General features: G+C 47.2%; 1 protein-coding gene across 1 annotated transcript in view; it reads right to left on the bottom strand.

Moving 5' to 3' along the window:
- LOC144599323 (transient receptor potential cation channel subfamily V member 5-like) overlaps positions 1-19,523 on the bottom strand; it is a 77,492-nt gene extending 57,969 nt beyond the window's left edge. Inside the window, exon 1 of the mRNA XM_078410118.1 lies at positions 19,366-19,523. Within this exon, the coding sequence (XP_078266244.1) occupies positions 19,366-19,523 (158 nt within the window). The remainder of the gene's footprint in view (positions 1-19,365) is intronic.
- Between the last annotated feature and the right edge of the window lie 5,236 nt (positions 19,524-24,759).

Below are 24,759 nucleotides of genomic sequence, written 5' to 3'. Positions count from 1 at the left end.
TGCGGACTCAAGGGGCCGAAGGGCCCGTTTCCACGCTGTATTTTTAAACTAAACTAAACTCTCTCATTGTGATAGGGATGAAGTAGACCAAGTCTATTACTGGGTAAAATGTCTCTGCTACGACAAAATTATGTCTCATCACTTAGCTCTTAGAAGAGACACATTGCAGTGACAATGTTATTCACTGAAAACACAATTTGCCAATGTTGCCAGTTCTCTGTAAATCAATGGTTTCACACTTGCATTGATATGAAAAGTCGCAGTAAGATGACATAAACTGCAGGAATATCTCTCTCATCAGAAACACTCCAGTTTCATTACCTGCATGGTCTAGTAACTACAGGCCAGAGAAGAACAGGAATAACGTGCAAGGATTATCTTCACATTTCACAATAAAGAGTTTGCATGTTCACCCTGTAACCTGCGTGGGTTTACTCCAGGTGTTCCGGTTTCCTCCCACACTCCAAAGGCATACAGATTTGCAGGTTAAATGGCTTAAGTTAAAATTAAAAGTTGTCCCCAGTGTGTGTAGGATAGAGCTAGTGTACGAGGTGATCGCTGGTCAGTGTTGGTTCGGTGGGCCGAAGGGTCTGTTTCTGTGCTCTATCTCTAAACTAAACTAAAGCTAGATTCTCAACATTCAGACAGTGGTAAATGCAAATGGCACTTTGGGGTCTTTACAGCTTAGTTTAGTTTAGAGATACAGCGTGGAAACAGGCCCTTCGACTCACCAAGTCCGCACCGCCCAGCAATCCCCGCACATTTACATTATCCTACACACAGAAGGGACAATTTACATTTATACCAAGCCAATTAGCCTACAAACCTGTACGTCTTTGGAGTGTGGGAGGAAACTGAAGATCTCAGAGAAAACCCACTCAGGTCACGGGGAGAACGCACAAACTCCATACAGACAGCACCCGTAGTCAGGATCGAACCAGGGTCTCTGTAAGGCAGCAACTCCACAATTTATTAATCCTTCGTGAGTTCTTTGTGAATTTCAAGGGTTTCCAGTCCCTCCAATCCCAGCTTCATCATTTCATTCTTTGGCAGTCCACAGGTGTACCATAGTTCATGAACAGTTCGAAAAAGAGTAATAGACACAAGGAGTGAAACAGTCCAGAAACAGGGGTAGTTAGGTGATAAGTGGAAGCAGACAAGGGAACATAAGGGGGGGGGGGAAGTGTGTGTGGGGGGGGGGTGGGGGGAGGCAGATGAAGCCAGATGGTGAGAGGGGAAGGCAGAGGTGGAGGTAAAGGCTAGCTAGAGGGTGATGAGAAGGAACACAAAGACTACATGCAGAAATCTGGTGAGTAAGGAAGGTGAGAGTGGGAACCATTAAGAATTACGAAGGGCAGATGGAACCAAATGCAGAGAGGATCCAGTGTGTGAAGAACTTGTGAAGTGGGAGGATGGGACCGGGAGGGGGAGGGATGGGGGGAGGGATGGGGGGGGGGGGGGGGGAGATGAAAAAGGGTGGTGCGGAGGGGGATAATGGGAAAGGGAACAGAAATGGGAGGACTGGGGGAGGTACCGGGACCGCCACAATATGATATTATATAATTATATGATATGCCTATAAAAAAGTGAATCGTGCTGCAGTTATGGTGATATGAATGAATGGATGACACAGTGAAATGGTTTATTTCACATACAACCTAGGCAGTACACAAGTGTACTTTAGTTTAGATGTACAAAGTGGAAACAGGCCCTTTGGCCCACCGGCCAGCGATCCCCACACACTTACACTATCCTACACACACTAGCGATCCCCACAGCGATCCCCACAGCGATCCCCACAGCGATCCCCACAGCGATCCCCACAGCGATCCCCACACACTTACACTATCCTACACACACTAGAGACAACTTTTTTTTCACATTTATAACCGAGTAATTTACCTACAAATCTGCACGTCTTTGGAGAGTGGGAGGAAACTGGAGATCTCGGAGAAAACCCACGTGGTCCCGGGGAGAACGTACAAACTCCGTACAGACAGCCCCCGCAGTCGGGATCGTACCCGGGTCTCTGGCGCTGCAAGGCAGGAGCACTACTTGTCCACTTGCGCCACCGTGCCACCCATAAAGTTACGAAGTACCAAACAGTCCGATGTACCACGCAGATGGCAGCAGACCTTCCCCCTCCCCCAACATCGTCCCCTCCCCACCCCTGTCTGCAGCCCCCCCCCCCCCAACATCGTCCCCTCCCCACCCCTGTCTGCAGCCCCCCCCCCCAACATCGTCCCCTCCCCACCCCTGTCTGCAGCCCCCCCCCAACGTTGTCCCCTCCCCACCCCTGTCTGCAGCCCCACCCCCCAACGTTGTCCCCTCCCCACCCCTGTCTGCAGCCCCCCCCCCCAACGTTGTCCCCTCCCCACCCCTGTCTGCAGCCCCCCCCAACATCGTCCCCTCCCCACCTCTGTCTGCAGCCCCCCCCCCAATGTCGTTCCCTCCCCACCCCTGTCTGCAGGGATCACCCCCTTCTGTGACTCACTGGTTTGCTCCTCACTCCCCACCAGGTACATGGATGGGACAGGCTTAGAGGGCAGAGGAGGCCAATTCACTGGTTGAATTTAAAAGAGAGTTAGATAGAGCTCTGGGGACTAGTGGAATCAAGGGGTATGGGGAGAAGGCAGGCACGGGTTACTGATTGTGGATGATCAGCCATGATCACAATGAATGGCGGTGCTGGCTCGAAGGGCCGAATGGCCTCCTCCTACACCTATTTTATATGTTTCTATGTTTCTAAAGAGGGATAAGGGCCAATTGCAGGCAGGTGGGACTAGTGTAGATGGTACATGTTGGCTGGTGTGGGCATGTTGGGTCAAAGGGCCTGTTGCCATGCTGTCTGACTCTATGACTGTATAGAAACATAGAAAATAGGTGCAGGAGTAGGCCATTCGAGCCTGCACCGCCATTCAATATGGTCATGGCTGATCTAAGCACTATCTCTGATTAGTACAAAGTGTACAGAAATACTCCACTGAGGTTTTGGCGCCATTTTCAATCGAGTCCGGTCGGCGAACTGGGTCTCCTGGAGTGGGGCCTGATCCAGGCGAGCCCCAGGCTGCTGCAGGGCCTGCATCCGTCGCCTCCTTCCGGATCGTCCAGCGAACCATCGTCCCTGTCCTCTCGCGACACGGTGGCGCGGCGGTAGAGCTGCTGCCTCACAGCGCCGGAGACCCGGGTTCCGAAATAGGCCACGGGCTTTTCTCTGCTCGGCGGGGGCTTCAGTGTCGTGAGCCACGACCGCCCCGATGTGCAGCCACCACGTGTTCGACCGCACCGTATCGTGGGGCTTGGGTCGGCCCGCCGCGGACATTTCACCGTCCGGCGCGGCCTGGAACGTGGCAACTTCAACAGCCTGACCGCAGGAGAAGATGGCAGGGGAAGGGAAATGACATTCTGGCCTTCCATCACAGTGAGGAGGGGACTGGAGGAGACTCACTGTGATGGATGTTTCTTTTTTTTTGTGTGTTGGTTGGGGTTGTGTAATTTGCTTGTTTTATTGCTTTTATTATTGGACTGTGGGTGACTAAATTTCGTCCAAAAAACTTGTTTTTTGGATGACAAATAAAGATATCTTGAATCTTGAATCCCGACTACGGGCGCTGTCTGTACGGAGTTTGTACGTTCTCCCCGTGACCTGCATGGGCTTTCTCCGAGATCTTCGGTTTCCTCCCACACTCCAAAGACCTGCAGATTTGTTGGTTAATTGCTTTAGGAAATATAAAAATTGTCCCGAGTGGGTGTAGGATAGTGTTAGTGTGCGGGGATCGCTGGTCGGCGCAGACCCAGTGGGCCGAAGGGCCTGTTTCCGCGCTGTATCTCTAAACTAAACTCTCCTCTCCTCGCCCACCCGGCCACCTTCAGCCTTCATGGGGGGGGGGGAGCTTCTCACAGCCGCCTTCGATGGAGCGGAAGGCGAGTCCTCGGTTCACTCTCTCACCGGCCCTTGCTCCTCGCGTCCACCATCGCCGGCCCCCTCCGTGCCCCTCTCTGGCCCTCGTGGGACGAGTAGGGGCCCGGCTCGTTGGCTCCCTCTACAGGCCACGACCCACCGGTCCAGCCTCCCACTCCAGGGGATGTCACTGCTGTCCCTACACCTCCTCCCTCAACTCCATCCAGGAACCTTCCAGGAGAGACAACAATTCACCTGCTGCACCTGCTCCACCCTCGTCTGTTGTATCAGGTGCTCTTGGTGTGGCCTTGCCTGCATCAGGGGACGAGAGGACTATCCTGCCACGTACTTGTACTCTGAGTAACACAGCCATCCCAATCTTCTGGTTGCTAGCCTTTTAAATTCCCCTTCACCTTCCCATACCGACACTTCAGTCTTCACCCTCCCTGACAGCCAGGGTGAGGCCAAACACAAACTAGAGGGGCACCACCAAATATTCCTCCAAGGTACGGAGGAATTTGGCGGCACGGTGGCGCAGCGGTAGAGTTGCTGCCTTACAGCGAATGCAGCGCCGGAGACCCGGGTTCCATCCTGACTACGGGTGCTGTCTGTACAGAGTTTGTACGTTCTCCCCGTGACCTGCGTGGGTTTTCTCCGAGATCTTCGGTTTCCTCCCACACTCCAAACGCGTATAGGTTTGTAAGTTAATTGGCTTGGTAAATGGAAAAAGAAATGTCCCTAGTGTGTGTAGGATAGTGTTAAAATGCAGGGATTGCTGGTCGACGCGGACTCGGTGGGCCGAAGGGCCTGTTTCCGTGCTGTATCTGTAAACCCAGTGGCACAAACCGTCTGTTTCCATAGTCAGGACAATGAGACTTTGGAGAGAACATTACGGGTGCCTGTATTTCCATGTGTCCACTGCCACCATTGACATTCGTCACATGGCTGTTATCAAAGAGGTTGAAGAGATTAATGAAGACTAAGGAGACTGGAGTTTGGATAATAAACCTGAATGCTGGAAGAACTCAATGGGTCAAGCAGCATCTGCGGATGCAGAGGTCCAAGCTGACATTTTGAATCAGGACCCTACGTTAGGTTTGGTAGTGTATCCGCTGAGTTCTTCCAATATTTTGTTTTTTTTGTGAGGAATTGTAGATGGCACATACGTCAGTGGAGGAGGGGATGGACATACGTCAGTGGAGGAGGGGATGGACATACATCAGTAGATGAGGGGATGAGGGGATACGTCAGTGGATGAGGGGATGGACATACGTCAGTGGAGGAGGGGATGGACATACGTCAGTGGAGGAGGGGATGGACATACGTCAGTGGAGGAGGGGATGGACATACGTCAGTGGAGGAGGGGATGGACATACGTCAGTGGACGAGGGGATGAGGGGATACATCAGTGGATGAGGGGATGGATATACGTCAGTGGAGGAGGGGATGGACATACGTCAGTGGATGAGGGGATGAGGGGATACGTCAGTGGAGGAGGGGATGGACATACGTCAGTGGAGGAGGGGATGAACATTTCGCGTGAGGAATAAGGTATCGGTCAAGGAGGCTGCTTTGCTCATGATGGTGTTGAGATTATTTGGTAATGTTAGAATGGTGCTCTTCCAAACAAGTTAGACTTTCAAGATACAGCCTGACCACTCCCTGTTCTCCCCTCTCCCATCAGGCAAAAGGTATAGAAGTGTGAAAACACACACCTCCAGATTCAGGGACAGTTTCTTCCCAGCTGTTATCAGGCAACTGAACCATCCTACCACAACTAGAGAGCAGTGCTAAACTACTATTTACCTCATTGGTGACCCTCGGACTATCCTTGATCAGACTTTGCTGGCTTTACCTTGCACTGAACGTTATTCCCTTATTGTACACTGTAAATGGCTAGATTGTAATCATGTATTGTCTTTCCGCTGACTGGATAGCGCAACAAAAGGCTTTTCACTGTACCTCAGTGCATAGAAACATAGAAACATAGAAAATAGGTGCAAGAGTAGGCCATTCGGCCCTTCGAGCCTGCACCGCCATTCAATATGATCATGGCTGATCATCCAACTCAGTATCCTGTACCTGCCTTCTCTCCATACCCCCTGATCCCTTTTGCCATAAGGGCCACATCTAACTCCCTCTTAAATATAGCCAATGAACTGGCCTCAACTACCTTCTGTGGCAGAGAATTCCACAGACTCACCACTCTCTGCGTGAAGAAATGCTTTCTCATCTCGGTCCTAAAAGACTTCCTCCTTATCCTTAAGCTGTGACCCCTGGTTCTGGACTTCCCCAACATCGGGAACAATCTTCCCGCATCTAGCTTCTCCAACCCCTTAAGAATTTTATATGTTTCAATAAGATCCCCCCTCAGTTTTCTAAATTCCAGCGAGTACAAGCCCAGTCTATCCAGTCTTTCTTCATATGAAAGTCCTGCCATCCCAGGGATCAATCATGAGACAATAGACAATAGACAATAGGTGCAGGAGGAGGCCATTCGGCCCTTCGAGCCAGCACCACCATTCAATGTGATCATGGCTGATCATTCTCAATCAGTACCCCGTTCCTGCCTTCTCCCCATACCCCCTGACTCCGCTATCCTTAAGAGCTCTATCTAGCTCTCTCTTGAATGCATTCAGAGAATTGGCCTCCACTGCCTTCTGAGGCAGAGAATTCCACGACAAAAAACTGTGCACAGCGTGGAAACGGGACCTTCAGCCCACCGAGTCCACGCCGACCAGCAATCACCCCGTACTCTAGCACTGTCTCACATTCTAGGCACAATTTACTGAAGCCAATTAACCTACAAACCTGGACATCTTTGGAGTGTGGGAGGAAACCGGAGCACCCGGAGAAAACCCACGCGGTCACAGGGAGAACGTACAGAGAGCACCCATAGTCAAGACCTGGGTCCCTGGTGCTGCAAGGCAGCAACTCTACCGCTGCACCACCGTGCCGCCCAAGTTGAGAGTATTACATCGCAATTTTGACGTGATTTGTGGAAGACAAGAAGGTTTTGCAGTGTCATGAGATGAACCAGCTGAATAATATTACCCAGCCTCTCACACACACCTGGTGCAAACGACAATGTGCTGGAGGAACTCAATGGGTCAGGCAGCATCTGCAGAGGGAAACAGACAGACAACCTTTCCGGAACGGGACCCCTCTTCAGCCCTCGATTATGAAGAAGAGTCATGACCCGAAACATCGTCTGTCCATTCTGCCTGGCCCGTTGAGTTCCTCCAGCACTTTGTGATTTTTGCTCGAGGTTCTAGCATCTGCAGTTCCTGGTGTTTCCATGTTAGAGCCATTGACTGCTCCTGTCGACATCCGGATGCTTATGGTGGCGCAAGTGGAAAAGGCAATGGCATTTTTGATGTGGCAGTGCACGATAAAGGAAAAGAAAAGCTTCAGATGTTAAAAATCCAAAATGAAAAGAGAAAATGCTGGAAATACAGAAGAAAGATCATCAACCAGAAACATCACCCGTCTTCTCTCTCCAAAGAAACTACCTAATTTGGAGAGTACGAAAAAAATAAATGAAAGGAGCATGGGTTGGTCATTGTCATTCAATAAAACATTGGCTTATCTGATCCCCACCTGCCCAGCTAACTTTCCAGTCAATTGATTTATCATCAACCTACATCTGCCTTAAAAGATCTTTGAAGATTCTGTTTTATTTACCCATTGATAAAGAAAATTCCAAAGATTCAGTCTCAAAGAAGGGTCCCAACCAGAAACATCACTATCCATGTTCTCCAGAGATGCTGCCTGACCCATTGAGCTACTCCAGCACTTTGTGTTCAAAGATTCACAGCTCCCAATGAGGAAGAATTTCAACTCTTTCCAATTTCAATCGGACAACTCCTTATTTTTCAACAGTGACCGGTGGTTTTAGAGTTTAGTTTAGTTTAGTTTAGTTTAGAGATACAGTGTGGAATGTGCCCTTTGGCCCACCAGCAATCATCCATGCACTAGTTATAGACAATAGACAATAGGTACGGGAGGAGGCCATTCGGCCCTTCGAGCCAGCACCGTCATTCAATGTGATCATAGCTGATCATTCTCAATCAGTACCCCGTTCCTGCCTTCTCCCCATACCCCCTGACTCCGCTATCCTTAAGAGCTCTATCTAGCTCTCTCTTGAATGCATTCAGAGAATTGGCCTCCACTGCCTTCTGAGGCAGAGAATTCCACAGATTCACAACTCTCTGACTGAAAAAGTTTTTCCTCATCTCAGTTCTATCCCACGCACTCATGACAATTTACAGAAGCTTATTAACTTACTAACATGCACGTCTTTGGAGTGTGGGAGGAATCCGGAGCACCTGGGGGAAACCCATGCAGTCACGGGGAGAACGTACAAACTCGGTACAGACAGCACCCGTGGTCAGGATGGAACCCGGGTCTCTGGTGCTGTAAGGCAGCAGCTCTACCCGCTGCGCCACCGTGCCGCACAAACAGGAATTGTGATTCTCAAATCCTGTTCCAAAATCCGATTCCTTTCATGATTCTCAAAGGGAAACATCCTCTTCCCATCAGTCAAGGCCCCTCAATCAAGTCCTTCTCCCTCTTAGCTTCAGTGGATACACGTGTAGCTTGTCCAACCTGCTCGACCGAGGCTGTACTTTGACAAATGTTCTCTCATCTGGTACACGTATGTAGTGCGGCACGGTGGCGTAGCGGTAGAGTTGCTGCCTTACAGCGCTTGCAACGCCAGAGACCCGGGTTCGATCCTGACTACGGGTGCTGTCTGTACCGAGTTTGTACGTTCTCCCCGTGACCGCGTGGGTTTTCACCGAGATCTTCAGATTCCACCCACACTCCAAAGGCGTGCAGGTACGGAGGTTAATTGGCCTGATGTGGGTGTAAATTGTCCCAAGTGTGTGTGGGATAGTGTTAGTGTGCGGGGATCGCTGGTCGGCACGGACTCGGTGGGACGCAGGGCCTATTTCCGCGCTGTATCTCTGAACTAAACTAAATCTGCTTTCAACGTATTTACATCCATCCTTAAATATGGAGACTAATAGTGTACATTGTAATCCAGTAATGGCATTTCCAGCATCTGAGAATACTGAATCCCAACCATCGTATCCAATGCACCAAGACGTAAATAACAAGGGTTAGCTTTCCTGACCACTTGCTGTTCCTCTCTACTAACTTTGCCGCTCATGATCCATCTGTACCTCAGAGTTCTACAGTCTTTGATTATTTAAACGATGTGTTTCTGTTATTTTACCTGCCAAAATCGAGGCAGGGACTATCGCAACGCTTAAGAAACATTGAGACAGGTACATGCATAGGGTTAGTTTGGAGGGATAATGGCCAAACATAGGCAGGTGGGACTAGTGCAGATGGGGCATGTTGGTCATTGTGGGCACGTTTCTGTTTCTGTTTCTGTTTTCTGCTGCACAACCACCAACAGCTGGGCTATCCCGTGCAGGTTTCGCTCGCGTGGGTAACGGTTGCAAAAAAGGTTATTTAGATTTTTATGTGGGCATGTTTGGCGAGATGATCCATGCCCAAGCTGTCGAGCTGTGACTTGAAGAGTGACAAGGTTGGTTCACATCTGGTGGTGCCAGGAAGGATGTTGGGCCAAAGGGCCTGTTTCCACATAGAAAATAGGTGCAGGAGGAGGCCATTTGGCCCTTCGAGCCAGTACCAGCACCATTCCACGGTATATGACTATAAAATAGAGTTTCCCATATTTCCACATCAAATACTGAATTTGCCAGTCATTGCTCACTTACTAGATCAATAGACAATAGACAATAGGTGCAGGAGGAGGCCATTCGGCCCTTCGAGCCAACAACACCATTCATTGTGATCATGGCTGATCATTCTCAATCAATACCCTGTTCCTGCCTTCTCCCCATACCCCCTGACTCCGCTATCATTAAGAGCTCTATCTAACTCTCTCTTGAAAGCATCCAGAGAATTGGCCTCCACTGCCTTCTGAGGCAGAGGGTTCCACAGATTTACAACTCTCTGACTGAAAAAGTTTTTCCTCATCTCTGTTCTAAATGGCCTACCCCTTATTCTTAAACAGTGGCCCCTGGTTCTGGACTCCACCAACACTGGGAACATGTTTCCTGCCTCTAACGTCTCCAATCCCTTAATAATCTCATCCTTCTAAATTCCAGTGTATACACTTTTCAGTCTCAATATCCTACTTTTCTATCTAGCCTTGTATCCCCAGCAGATTCAACAGCCATACCTTTTATTCTTTTATTGAAGGAATCTCCTTGCACTCTGGTATGTATGACAACAAAAGGTCATCCAATCCGAAGACCACTGTGAAGAAAGGTCCTGACCCAAAATGTCATCTGTCAATAGCCTCCACAGATGCTGCCTGACCCGTTGAGTTCCTCCAGCACTTTATTTTTGCCTCTAGATTCCAGCATCTCTTGTGTCTCCAGCTAATCATATCTAATTTAATTTATTAAAATTTTAATCAGAGGCCTCAGCAATCTGAAAGTTACCCGATTATATCTACAATGCCAACCAATATCTTACTATCACCAAAGGTAGACACAAAATGCTGGAGTAACTCAGAAGGTCAGGCAGCATCTCAGATGTGCCTACCTTCTATTTAAACATCATCTGCAGTTCTTTCCTACAATGTTACTATCATCAATATCAATTGATGAGACACATAATCAAATTCTGCTGGAAATCCAAGTACGATACATGACATTATCCCTTTTATGCAAGAAATGTTACTTCTTTCGAGAACTTCTATAAATTTCTCAAATGCAATTTTACTCTCCGAAAAATCATGCTGACTTTTCAGTGTGGAAACAGGCCCTTCGGCCCAACTTGGCTGTACCGGCCAACATGCCCCAGCTACACTAGCTCCACCTGCCGGCATTTGGTCCATACCCCCTCCAAACCTGTCCAACCATCTACCTGTCTAACTGTTTCGTAAACGTTGGGATAGTCCCGGCCTCAACTATCTCCTCTGGCAGCTCGTTCCATACACCCACCACCCTTTGTGTGAAAAAGTTACCCCTCAGATTCCTATTAAATCTTTTCCCCTTCACCTTGAACCTATATCCTCTGGTCCTCAATTCACTTACTCTGGGCAAGAGACTCTGTGCACCTACCTGATCTATTCATAAGGTCATAAATGATAGAAGTAGAAATAGGTCATTCGGCCCATCAAGTCTGCTATGTCGTAATATTAAAACAGTAAAAGACTATGATAGGAAGAAGGGTCTCGACCCGAAATGTCTCCCATTCCTTCTCTCCAAAGATGCTGCCTGTCCCGCTGAGTTACTCCAGCATTTGGTGTCTACCAAAAGGCGGTGTGGTCATCTGGGCGAATTTCAGAGGGTTTTTTAAGAGTCAATACAAGTCTGGAGTTGCATAGAAGCCAGGATAAGTGAAGATATTAATAAAACATTTGGGATTCTATAATGATAATCAATTCAATATTATCATTAATAAGACCGTTTTTAAGACTACTACCAAGATTATTTAAAGTCTTTGAATCATACAGCATGGAAACAGGCCCTTCAGCACAACTACCCACACTGACCAACATGCCCCATCTACATTAGTCCCACTTGCCTGCATTTGTCCCATGTCCCTCTAAACCTATCCTATCCATGTACTTGTCCGAATGTTTTTAAACACTGTGATAGTCCATCAGAAGGGTATAAAGTTCATTTTGCCTGTCTCCCTCCCGCCCTAATGGAAACCATCTCATAATTTAGTCAATTACAATTCATTCAGATAGAACAGGTCATAGAGTCACACAGCAAGAAAACAGGCCCCTCAGCTCAACTTGCCCAAGCCGACCAACATGTCCCATCTACCCATCATTTTTTAGTTTAGAGATAGAGCGCAGAAACAGGCCCTTCGGCCCACCGGGTCCGCGCCGACCAGCGATCCCCGCACACTAACACTATCCTAAACCCACTAGGGACAATTTTTACATTTACCAAGCCAATTTACCTGTACGTCTTTAGAGTGTGGGAGGAAACCGAAGATCTCGGAGAAAACCCGCCACACAGGTCACGGGGAGAACGTACGAAATCCGTACAGACAGCACCCGTAGTCGGGATGGAACCCGGGTCTCAGGCGCTGCATTTGCTGTAAGGCAGCAACTCTACTGCTGCGCCACCGTGCCGCCCTGTCTCAGCGAATATATTTAGTGCCAGTTCCTAGTGTACAAATTTAAATAAATAGCTGCCAAAAAAAAACAAAAAGCTGGAAACGGTGGAATAGTTTAGTTTATTATTATCACGTAGACCTAGATAATATTAATAATAATAATAATAATAATAATAATAATAATATGCCTTTATTGTCATTGTACGAACAGTACAACGAAATTAGAAGATACAGTGAGATGCTTGCTGTCTCAAATCACACTGAGAGTGCAATACGCACAGATCTGAGAGTCAAGTCCTTGGAAGTAGATTTTCTTCTGGGGCAGCACACAAACGTTGTCATGTTCTGGTGCTATCTTGCTATTCCCTTGACGATTGTGCCAGGATGCTTTGTTTTTCAGGGTCAAATTATCGTCCTCCACCGAAATTGGATCTGCAACTTCCCGACACCAAGCTTGCTCGCACCGAGGTGCCGTCCACTCGTTCAAAGTGACTGCATGAAGATGCCAGGCCTGGTGTTAACAAGAAGCCACGACAAGACAGTTGTGGATGACATCCCATGGGAACTGGAGACACTCTCCCGAGTGAAAAAGACGCAGAACACATTGCTTTGGAAGACCATTCTGTTTCTCACACTCCTCCAAAGATTTGTTTGGAGGTCCCACCAAAGACGTGGCAGGTGATGAGGAGATCCAGAGCAGTGATGTGTTCCTGGTCACCCATGCAACATGTTAATAAGGGCGGGGTTGCACGGTGGCGCAGCGGTAGAGTTGCTGCCTGACAGCTCCAGAGACCCGGGTTCGATCCCGACTACGGGTGCTGTCTGTACGGAGTTTGTACGTTCTCCCTGTGACTGGCGTGAGTTTTCTCCGGGTGCTCCGGTTTCCTCCCACACTCCAAAGACGTGCAGGTTTGTAGGTTAATTGGCTTCAGTAAAATTGTAAATTGTCCCGAGTGTGCAGGATAGTGCAGGTGTACGGGGTGATTACTGGTCGGCACGGACTCAGTGGGCCGAAGAGCCTGTTTCTGCACTATATCTCCAAACTAAATGTGCTAATACATCTCCTAACATTGTGGTGCATGTACATTGCATTGCTGGTAGAAGACAGGCAACATTTGCCAAAAGAATATCATCCCTATTGCTGCAACCTCCTTAGGAATTTAGACAGATGAGGGGAAACCTCATTGAAACTTGCCGAATAGTGAAAGGCCTGGATAGAGTGGATGTGGAGAGGATGTTTCCACTAGTGGGAGAGTCTAGGACCAGAGGGCACAGCCTCAGAATTAAAGGACGTTCCTTCAGAAAGATCAGGAAGAATTTCTTTAGACAGAGGGTGGTGAATCTGTGGAATTCATTGCCACAGAAGGCTGTGGAGGCCAAGTCAATGGATATTTGCAAGGCAGAGATTGACAGATTCTTAATTAGTACGGGTGTCAGGGGTTAATGGGAGAAGGCAGGAGAATGGGGTTGAGAGGGAAAGATAGATCAGCCGTTGATGAATGGCGGAGTTGAGTTGATGGGCCGAATGGCCTTATTCTCCTCCAAGAACCCATGAAGATGGGTGTTAAGGGAAGGGAGAGAGTCACATGAAACATCAAGGTAACGGTTGTGCAAGAATATTTTTGGTGAAAACCAATGAAGCTTGAAGGTACAGGGCTTTTAGCGCCCAGTCACAGAGTAATCTCTAGACTGAGTTAAGGGAAGGAACAACAAAGTAATGTGTTTCCTCTTAAGAGACGGGCAATACCATGTCTGAGGAACCATTTGGTTAAGAGATGGGCAATACCATGTCTGAGGAACCATTTGCTCTATCAATTGCTCAGACTAGAGTTAAAGTTCACAAGTTCATAAGTTATAGGAGCAGAATTAGGCCATTCGGCCCATTAAGTCAACTCCGCCATTCTATCATGGCTGATCTATCTCTCCCTCTCAGCCCCATTCTCCTGCCTTCTCCCCATAACCCCTGACCCCCTTACTAATCAAGAAACATATTTTCTTCAACTAAATATCTATATTTTGGATTTTGTTCACTTGGCTCCCAATTTATTCAGCAAGCAGTCAGTGGTAAAGGTTTAGCTTACTTCATTGTCAGTTCATTCACTTTAGTTTATTGTCACGTGTACCGAGGTACAGTGATAACCTCGGTACATAGTTCCTGGTGCCTCATCTTAATTTCTTGTCCTGGTACCTCATCCCTTATGTTAAACAATCTTCCTGCCTAGAATCAGCCATTGCAACATCCAAAGGCCATCGGGCACCAAGCTGGTAGGTACCTTGTTGAAGAGTCCATCACTGGACAATCAGGCAGTGCAAAAGACCCAAGACACCTGATGCTAATGAACAAATGATTTGCGGAACAAGTCCACCTTCAACGACTTTCCTCCAGGTACTCCACAAAAAGGCTGTGGAGGCCACAAGTCAATGGATATATTTAAGGCAGAGATAGATAGATTCCTGATTAGTACGGGTGTCAGGGCTTATGGGGAGAAGGCAAGAGAATGGGGTTGAGAGTGAGAGATTGATCAGCCATGATTGAATGGCAGAGTAGACTTGATGGGCCGAATGGCCTAATTCTGCTCCTCTCACTCATGAACTTATGAAGTGCAGAGTGCACAAGGAAAATTAGATGAGTCAAGGGACAGAGTCAAGAGTGGATAGGAAAGAACTGCAGATGCTGGTTTACAACAAAGATAGACACAAAATGCTGGAGTAACTCAGCAAGAAGGGCAGCATCTCTGGAGAAAAGGAATAGGTAACGTTTCGGGTCATCAGACAAGACTCATCAGACAAGACTCAAGAGTGTTTTATTGTTATATGTTCCCCAAACAGAAGAATTAAATTCTTACTTGCAGTGGCACAACAGGGCTCAGTGGATAACACAATAAATTAACACAAAGAAAGTTCAATAAAGAAAAAATTCAAGATAGTGCAAAAACAAAACAAATCCTAAAGTCCCTGGTACGAGCCAGGCAGTGTGTAGTTCAGAGATCAGTTGTTCATAGTGATCATGGGAAGAACGAGAGAGAGAGGAGATGAATACAGACACCTCTGCCACAGACAAACCCCATGCAAGAGAGGGAGAGAGAAAATTGAAAGGAAGTGACTAGGTTGTATTTGTATTTGCATTCAAGAACTGTACAAGATAGTAGTAAGTCAGATACTCTCTCAAACCTGATCTGCAATTCAATGCGTGTCGGTTTTAAGTTCCATTGACTTCACTGAAATGGAACTTCAGAAATGGAATGGAATGCAAATGCGTAAGAAGGAACTGCAGATGCTGGCTTACACTGAAGATAGACACAAAATACTGGAGTAACTCAGCGGGACAAGCAGCATCTCTGTGGAAAAGGTCTCGACCAGAAACGTCACCGATTCCTTTCCTCCGGAGATGCTGCCTGACCCGCTGAGTTACTGCAGAGTAATGCAAGATTAGCCCATGGAGCCGAGGACTAGTATGGACCTCATAGAAACATAGAAAATAGGTGCAGGAGGAGGCCATTCGGCCCTTCGAGCCAGCACCGCCATTCACTGTGATCGCGGCTGATCATCCACAATCAGTAACCCGTGGTTACTGCCTTCTCCCCATATCCCTTGATTCCACTAGCCCCTAGAGCTCTATTTAACTTTCTCTTAAATCCATCCAGTGATTTGGCTTCCACTGCCCTCTGTGGCAGAGAATCCCACGATCAAACGCTCGATTAAAAGGCTCGATTAATCCAACATCAGTTGCTATTCATGGAAGAGAGTAACATATCTCCACCATTCTTCGTAGAACTCAATACCAAACAGTCTGTGTGTAATACTTAGACCCTGAACTCAACGGTCCAGAAATCCCCAGAGGGTGCAAAGTGGTTGGGAATAGTCACTCGACATCTCTCCCATCATCTTCCCAAGACCAGAAAAATACACGTTACTAATTCCAAATATTCCAAGGAATAGCTTGTGCAAAGGAAAAGCCTCGCCGTTTAGTCTCTGAAGTTTATGCGTCGTTCTGGTAAATCCACACTCTGTTTGTTCCAAGACCAACTCCCAATTCCAATTCCCAGAGTTGCAAAATCTAGAGCGGGCCACTCTTCCCCAAAGGTGATAGAACCAAACACACTTCCCACTTCAGTGGGATACATTCTGGACCCTTGTACACTGGTCTTACACACAGTCACCAGTCCATTACTCTTTGTATTTATTTCCTTCTGTAAACCGGCTATGGCCTTAAATGAACCGCGTGCATGAATGTTTCTAAGTCTCTTTCAACCTCCACTACTTAACAACTTATTATTATCGAACAACATTCAAGAGTCAAGTCAAGAGAATCAAAAGTGTTTTATTGTCAAACATCCCAAAACAGAACAACTAAATTCTTGGTAGACTCAGGTAGTCTTGGTAGACCCAGCAGGTCATGCAGCATCTCTGGAGAGAAGGAATGGGTGACGTTTCGGGTCGAGACGTAGAAACATAGAAAATAGGTGCAGGAGTAGGCCATTCGGCTCTTCGAGCCTTCACCGCCATTCAATATGATCATGGCTGATCATCCAGCTCAGTAGCCTGTACCTGCCTTCTCTCCATACCCCCTGATCCCTTTAGCAAAAAGGGCCACATCTAACTCCCTCTTAAATATAGCCAATGAACTGGCCTCAACTACCTTCTGTGGCAGAGAATTCCACAGACTCATCACTCTCTGTGTGAAGAAATGTCTTCTCATCTCGGTCCTAAAAGACTTCCCCCTTATCCTTAAGCTGTGACCCCTGGTTCTGGACTTCCCCAACATCGGGAACAATCTTCCCGCATCTAGCCTGTCCAACCCCTTAAGAATTTTATATGTTTCAATAAGATCCCCCCTCTGTCTTCTAAATTCCAGCGAGTACAAGCCCAGTCTATCTAGTCTTTCCTCATATGTAAGTCCTGCCATCCCAGGGACCCTTCTTCAGCACAACTAAATTCTTACTTGCTTTATAATTACATTTATTTCCATTGGCCAGCACATTATATGGATGCTACAAAACGGATTCAAAAGATCCTTCTGTTTTGATAGATAATTTTAATTGTCTGTTTTTTAAAAAATTGGTGCGATAATTGGAGTAAATCTGGAAAAATAATCTGTAAAAACAGCACTTCTGTCAAAATCTAATTATCCGGATTAGATTGCTGCGTAGGTACACACACTCCTTACACGAGATTGTAGGTACACTCCTTACACGAGATTATAGGTACACTCCTTACACGACAGAGATTGTAGGTACACTCCTTACACGACAGAGATTGTAGGTACACTCCTTACACGAGATTGTAGGTACACTCCTTACACGAGATTGTAGGTACACTCCTTACACGATAGAGATTGTAGGTACACTCCTTACACGACAGAGATTGTAGGTACACTCCTTACACGAGATTGTAGGTACACTCCTTACACGACAGAGATTGTAGGTACACTCCTTACACGACAGAGATTGTATGTACACTCCTTACACGACAGAGATTGTAGGTACACTCCTTACACGACAGAGATTGTAGGTACACTCCTTACACGAGATTGTAGGTACACTCCTTACACGAGATTGTAGGTACACTCCTTACACGATAGAGATTGTATGTACACTCCTTACACGAGATTGTAGGTACACTCATTACACGATAGAGATTGTATGTACACTCATTACACGACAGAGATTGTAGGTACACTCATTACACGAGATTGTAGGTACACTCCTTACACGACAGAGATTGTAGGTACACTCCTTACACGACAGAGATTGTATGTACACTCCTTACACGAGATTGTAGGTACATTCATTACCCGAGATTGTAGGTACACTCATTACACGACAGAGATTGTAGGTACACTCATTACACGACAGAGATTGTTTCCTCCGGGATGCCAGAGTTTGAGGGGAGACCTGATCCAACCAGACACAATTATGAGGGGCAAAGACAGAGTAGACATTCAGAACCTTTTCCCCGGAAAGTGGAAATGTCAGAGACGACAGAGAGCATCGCTTTCAATCAAAAGGGGCAACGTTTAAAGGAGATGCGTGGGGCTAGTGTTTTCGAACAGGAGAGGGAGGGGGGGGTGGCTGGAATGTGCTGCCAGGGGTGGTGGTGAAGGCGTTTAAGGGACTTGTGGATAGGCACATGGATATGCAGGGAATGGAGGGACATAGACCATGTGCAGGCAGGTGAGATCAGTTTATCTTGGCATCATGTTCAGCACAGACATTGCGGGCCGAAGGGCCTGTTCTTGTGCTATTCTATGTTCCAAACTTGAGCTACTTTGTGAGAGCAGGCGATGGAAGAATGGTAAATCCTCCATACTTAAAGTGTGGATCGCAACAAAAAGTGATTTAAACAAAGGTTTCCGTTTTAGATGGTCGATGGACGAAGATTTCTTGAATTCCAAGTAATACCGACTGGAGTCTATTATCTGCAAGTGATCACATTTCCAATGTTAGACACAAAAAGCTGGAGTAACCCAGCGGGTCATTCCGCATATTTTTCATCTTTCATCCATTTGTTCGAAATCTCTCCATATCTCCAGTTCCCCTTTCCCCTGACTCTCAGTGTGAAGAAGGGTCTCGGCCCGAAACTTCACCCATTCCTTCTCTCCAGAGATGCTGCCTGACCCGCTGAGTTACTCCAGCATTTTGTGTCTATCTTCGGTTTAAACCAGCATCTGCAGTTCCTTCCTACATATTTCCAATCTTAATGTATTACATGCACATAAAAAAACCCAGTAGGATGGATGACTTTACGTGTAGTAACATTTTACTGAATTGTATGCAAAAAGAAAATCACAGTACAATAAAAAAACATTGAATTGACTGCACCTGTAAACAAGGTCGACACAAAATGCTGGAGTAACTCAGCGGGTCAGGCAGCATCTCAGGAGAGAAGGAATGGGTGACGTTTCGGGTCGAGACCCTTCTTCAAACTTCAGTTCAGTCTGAAGGGTCTCGATCTGAAACGTCACCCATTCCTTCTCTCCAGAGATGCTGCCTGACCCGCTGAGTTACTCCAACATCTTGTGTCTATCTTGGATTTGAACCAGCATCTGCAGTTATTTTCCTACTCAGCTGTAAACAGCGTGGCGAATGCCATGACTTCAGGATGCATTATATATATATATATATATATATATATATATATATATATATTTAACAAGGGAATAGAGTGACGGAGGAAAACAAAAGATAGAAAACAATGCACAAATGAAAGATGTATGTCGCCAGAGCCAGAGACGTTTACAGTCTGGGCACTAATGTACCAGCCAGTGAAACTTGCAGCGACGTCGCCTCTGAATTTGACAGGCACTTCCAAACACTGAAATACTTTGAAGTTCACCTTGCACTTACCCTCTGCTTTTCACCTCGAACACGTTGTTAAAGTTCTTCTGGCGCCCCCCGAGTTCCACTTTGTCAGACGTGTTGTCCTTGGAAATGGACTGGCCGGGGGAGATGGGGTTTTTGACCCTGTTGATGAAACAGTCAATCGCTTTTCTGAATGCAGCCATATCACTCGCTATCTTCAATAATCATTATCGCGTATTCTCACGGACCACATCCCAAAAGTCCCTCGGTGCAGTCTGGATATAACCAAGCACCGAGTCACCCATTGCCATAATCACCAGGGACTTGCCTCTTCCATCTCTCTCTCTCTCTCTCTCTCTCTCTCTCACACACACGCACACACACACACACACACTGTGGTCGCCGCCTCTGGTCAGCTCTGTTATACACTAACCAACTGACGTCAAACACATACCTACACACTCTCAGGCAGGAGAGGCACCAGCACGGCTCCATGAAGCCTTAATCTTCCATGAAACGTCCGTTATATCCCCTTCCCCAGAGATGCTGCCTGACCCACCCGAGTTACTCCAAACACTGCATACTTATCTTTGGCATAAACTTGCATCTGTGACTAGAATAGTGAGCGGCCTGGATAGAGTGGATGTGGAAAGGATGTTTCCACTAATGGGAGAGTGTGGGACCAGAGGGCACAGCCTCAGAATAAAAGGACATACCTTTAGACAGGGAGATGAGGAGGAAGGTGGTGAATCTGTGGAATCCACAGACGGCTGTGGAGACCAAGTCAATAGATATTTTTAAGGCGGAGATTGACAGATTCTTGATCAGTGCGGGTGTCAGGGGTTATGGGGAGAAGGCAGGAGAATGGGGTTATGAGGGAGAGGTAGATCAGGTATGATTGAATGGCAGAGTAGGCTTGATGGGCCGAATGGCCGAATTCTGCTCCTAGAACATGAACTATGAATCTGCAGTTCTTTGGTGCTACATATTGGCTTTGTCCATGCTACCTCCAAGATAAGCTCTGGGGTTGCCCAAGATTCTAGATTCTATTACAATCCCCAGTCCTAGAGTCACAAAGTCATGCTGCTTGGAAACAGGCCCTTTGGTCCACCTTGCCCACACCCACCAATATCTATGAAACAGTTAGACAGGTGCATGGATAGGACAGGTTTAGAGGGATATGGGCCAAACACAGGCAGATGGGACATGGCGGCTGGTGTGGGCAAGTCGGGCCGAAGGGCCTGTTTCCATGCTGTATGACTCTATGATTACATGATATCCCATCACACATAGAAACATAGAAAATAATCATGATTAGCCATTATCATATTGAATGGCAGTGCTGGCTCGAAGGGCCGAATGGCCTACTCCTGCAGGCCATTCGGCCCTTCAAGCCAGCACCGCCATTCAATATGATCATGGCTAATCATCCAAAATCAGTACCCTGTTCCGGCTTTTTCCCCATTTTCCTTGATTCCCTTAGCCCGAAGAGCTAAATCTAATTCTCTCTTGAACAAAACCAACCTCCCTTCAATTGACTCCATTTATACGTCCCGTTAATAGTCCCACCTGCCACTGATCAGTACCTATCCCTCTAAACCTTTTCTATCTATCTTTCCCAACTCTTGGGAAAAAGACTCCACCCTATCTATTTCCGTCATGATGTTACACACCTCCATGAGATCGCATCTCACCTCTCTGCATTCCATCCATGGTACAAAGTACCAGCCTGCACGACCTCTCCCTGGGGCTCAGGTTCTCAGTTCCTGGCAACATCCTCTGAAATGTTCTCTGCATTCCAGGGAGGTATTAGCTACAGGGAGAGGTTGGGCAGACGTGCATTGTTTTCTCTGGAATGTCGGAGGATGAGGGGAGATCTGATAGAAGTACATTAAAATTATGAGAGGCATAGATAGGGTAGACAGTCAGAACCTTTTTCCAACTAGGGGGGAAATATTGAATTGAATTGAATACATTTTATTCGCCAAGTATGTAAACACACAAGGAATGTGCCTTGGTGCTTTGCTCGCAAGTAACAACACGACATACAGTAAACAGTAAAGCATTATAATCTAAACATGTGAAGAATGAAATAAAATACCAGAGCAAAAGGAGGCTACAGACTTTTGGTTGTTGAGTAGAGCTACTGCTCGTGGAAAAAAACCTGTTTTTATGTCCGGCTGTGGCTGCTTTGACAGTCCGGAGTCGCCTTCCAGAGGGAAGTGCTTCAAATAGTTTGTGGCCAGGGTGAGAGGGGTCAGAGATGATCTTGCCTGCTCGCTTCCTGGCCCTTGCAGTGTACAGTTCGTCAATGGGGGGAAGGTTGCAGCCAACAACCTTCTCAGCTTGGCGAACGATGCGTTGCAGCCTCCGGATGTGGTGCTTGGTGGCTGAGCCAAACCAGACCATGATGGAGAAGGTGAGGACGGACTGTGACGGCAGTATAAAACTGGACCATCGTTGCATAGCTTTAAGGTGAGAGGGGCAAAGTTTAAAGGAGATGTGTGGGGGCAAGTATTTTTTACACAGATGGTGGTGAGTGCCTTTAAACATTGTTGGGGATGGTGGAAGAGGCAGATACAATAGTGGCATTTAAGAGACCTTTGGAGAGTTTTATGAACATGCGGGGGGGGGGGAAACGGATTATGTGCAGGCAGGTAAGAGTTGGTCTTGACACCATGTTCAGCATAGACATTGCGAGCTGAAAGGCCAGTTGCTGTGCTGTACTGTTCTATGTTCCAATGTGCTATAATTCATCTAACAGTGCCAGGAACAGTTTAAGAAGATCACAAAAAAACTCAAATAACCTCAAACACATTTTGTTTCCTTATTAGCTGAAATGGGGCGGCAGAATGGAAAGATGTCATTAAGCTTTAAAGAGTGCAGAGAAGATATATGAGGATGTTGCCAGGATATATACCTCGATAAAATAATGAGGGGAATAGATTGGGTGAATGCACAGTTTTTTTCCTGGAATAGGAGAATCAAGAACAATAGACAATAGACAATAGGTGCAGGAGGAGGCCATTCGGCCCTTCGAGTCAGCACCGCCATTCAATGTGATCATGGCTGATCATCCACAATCAGTCCCCCTTTCCTGCCCTCTCCCCATATCCCTTCAATCCGCTATCTTTAAGAGCTCTATCTCCACACCAGAGCCCACATAACATGAAGAGTAAAATTGGCTCTGAATCATACGCACATATGTACTATGATGCCTACCCATAACGAGCCATTATTACGTTGTAATACTGCAGACATTTACAGATACAGTGCGGAAACAGGCCCTTCTGCTCACCAAGTCCACGCCGACCAGTGATAACCCCATACACAAGCACTAATGTCCTAAACACTAGGGAAAATTTACAATTATACCGAAGCCAATCAACCTACAAACCTGTACATCTTTGGGATGTGGGTGGAAACCGGAGCACCCGGAGAAAACCCATGCGGGTCACGGGGAGAATGTACAAACTCCATACAGACAGTACCCGTAATCAGGATCGAACCCGGGTCTCCAGTGCTTTAAGTTCTGTAAGGCAGCAACTCTACCACTGTGCCAGAAGTATTATGTTATGGTCTAGGTACTCCTGTACCATTAGATGGCCATTAGGTGGCCATTAGGTACCAATCGGTGGTGGCCAGTGCCATCTTCTTCGCTGTCGTGAGCTGGGGCAGCAGGGCGAAGGCCGGGGATGCTAACAGGATTAACAAGCTCATCAGGAAGGCTGGCTCTGTCCTGGGGGTGGAGTTGGAGATGGTCTTGGAGGGGAGGATGCTCCTCAAACTGTGGAGCATCTTGCACAACACAGCTCACCCCCTCCATGACACAATGGCTTAACTATGCCCATATGTCTTATGATGTCATGGTTTTACAAGGATAAGGTCCAGAATGTAGAAAGCTACACAGAAAGGTACTGTGCAGGGAGGAACAGCAGATACTGGATTACACCGAAGAGAGACACAAAATGATTTATTCACAAAATGCTGGAGTAACTCAGCAGGTCAGGCAGCATCTCGGGAGAGAAGGAATGGATGACGTTTCGGGTCGAGACCCTTCTTCAGACCTGTGCTTCTTCGGCCTGTATCGACCCGAAACGTCACCCATTCCTTCTCTCCCGAGATGCTGCCTGACCTGCTGAGTTACTCCAGCATTTTGTGAATAAATCGATTTGTACCAGCATCTGCAGTTATTTTCTTATAGACACAAAATGCAGGAGTAACTCAGCGGGACAGGCAGTATCTCTGGAGAGAAGGAATGGTTTGAAGAAGGGTCTCGACCTGAAATGTCACCCCTTCCTGGAAAATAATGATTGGAAAAACTATCAAGAGTCTAATTCAGTTTAGAGATATTGGAAAAGTACAGCACAGGAACAGGCCGGTCAGCTCACAACGTCTTTTGCAAACATGGTGCCAAGATAACATTGGCCTGCCTTGATCCATATCCCTCCAGTCCCCGCATATCCATTTGCCAATCTAACATATAACATTTTCGTATGAGTATTTCCCCTGAACCTATCTACGTTTACAATCAGCCAGGATTGATCTACCACACTTGTGGAAGAATCAAAGGGATTTAGTAAATGACAACTGACACCATTTCTTCTGCTGTGACGATAGAGAGTCCTAGAGTGATACAGTGTGGAAACAGGCCCTTCGGCCCAACCTGCCCACACCGGCCAACATGTCCCAGTTACACTAGTCATAGAGTGATACAGTGTGGAAACAGGCCCTTCGGCCCAACTTGCCCACACCGGCCAACATGTCCCAGTTACACTAGTCATAGAGTGATACAGTGTGGAAACAGGCCCTTCGGCCCAACTTGCCCACACTGGCCAACATGTCCCAGCTACACTAGTCATAGAGTGATACAGTGTGGAAACAGGCCCTTCGGCCCAACTTGCCCACACCGGCCAACATGTCCCAGTTACACTAGTCATAGAGTGATACAGTGTGGAAACAGGCCCTTCGGCCCAACTTGCCCACACCGGCCAACATGTCCCAGCTACACTAGTCATAGAGTGATACAGTGTGGAAACAGGCCCTTCGGCCCAACTTGCCCACACTGGCCAACATGTCCCAGTTACACTAGTCATAGAGTGATACAGTGTGGAAACAGGCCCTTCGGCCCAACTTGCCCACACCGGCCAACATGTCCCAGTTACACTAGTCATAGAGTGATACAGTGTGGAAACAGGCCCTTCGGCCCAACCTGCCCACACTGGCCAACATGTCCCAGTTACACTAGTCATAGAGTGATACAGTGTGGAAACAGGCCCTTCGGCCCAACCTGCCCACACCGGCCAACATATCCCAGCTATACTAATCCCACCTGCTTGCATTTGGCCCATATCCCTCCAAACCTGTCCTATCCATGTACCTGTCTATTATAACGGCTGACAGTAAAATCCCTTCCTCCCTCTTTCCACATTACAAGAT

Source organism: Rhinoraja longicauda, chromosome 13 (genome assembly GCF_053455715.1).
Source record: "Rhinoraja longicauda isolate Sanriku21f chromosome 13, sRhiLon1.1, whole genome shotgun sequence".
Taxonomy (NCBI): domain Eukaryota; kingdom Metazoa; phylum Chordata; class Chondrichthyes; order Rajiformes; family Arhynchobatidae; genus Rhinoraja; species Rhinoraja longicauda.
The sequence above is the reverse complement of the archived record's forward strand: the minus strand, read 5'-3'. Positions and strand labels throughout refer to the sequence as shown.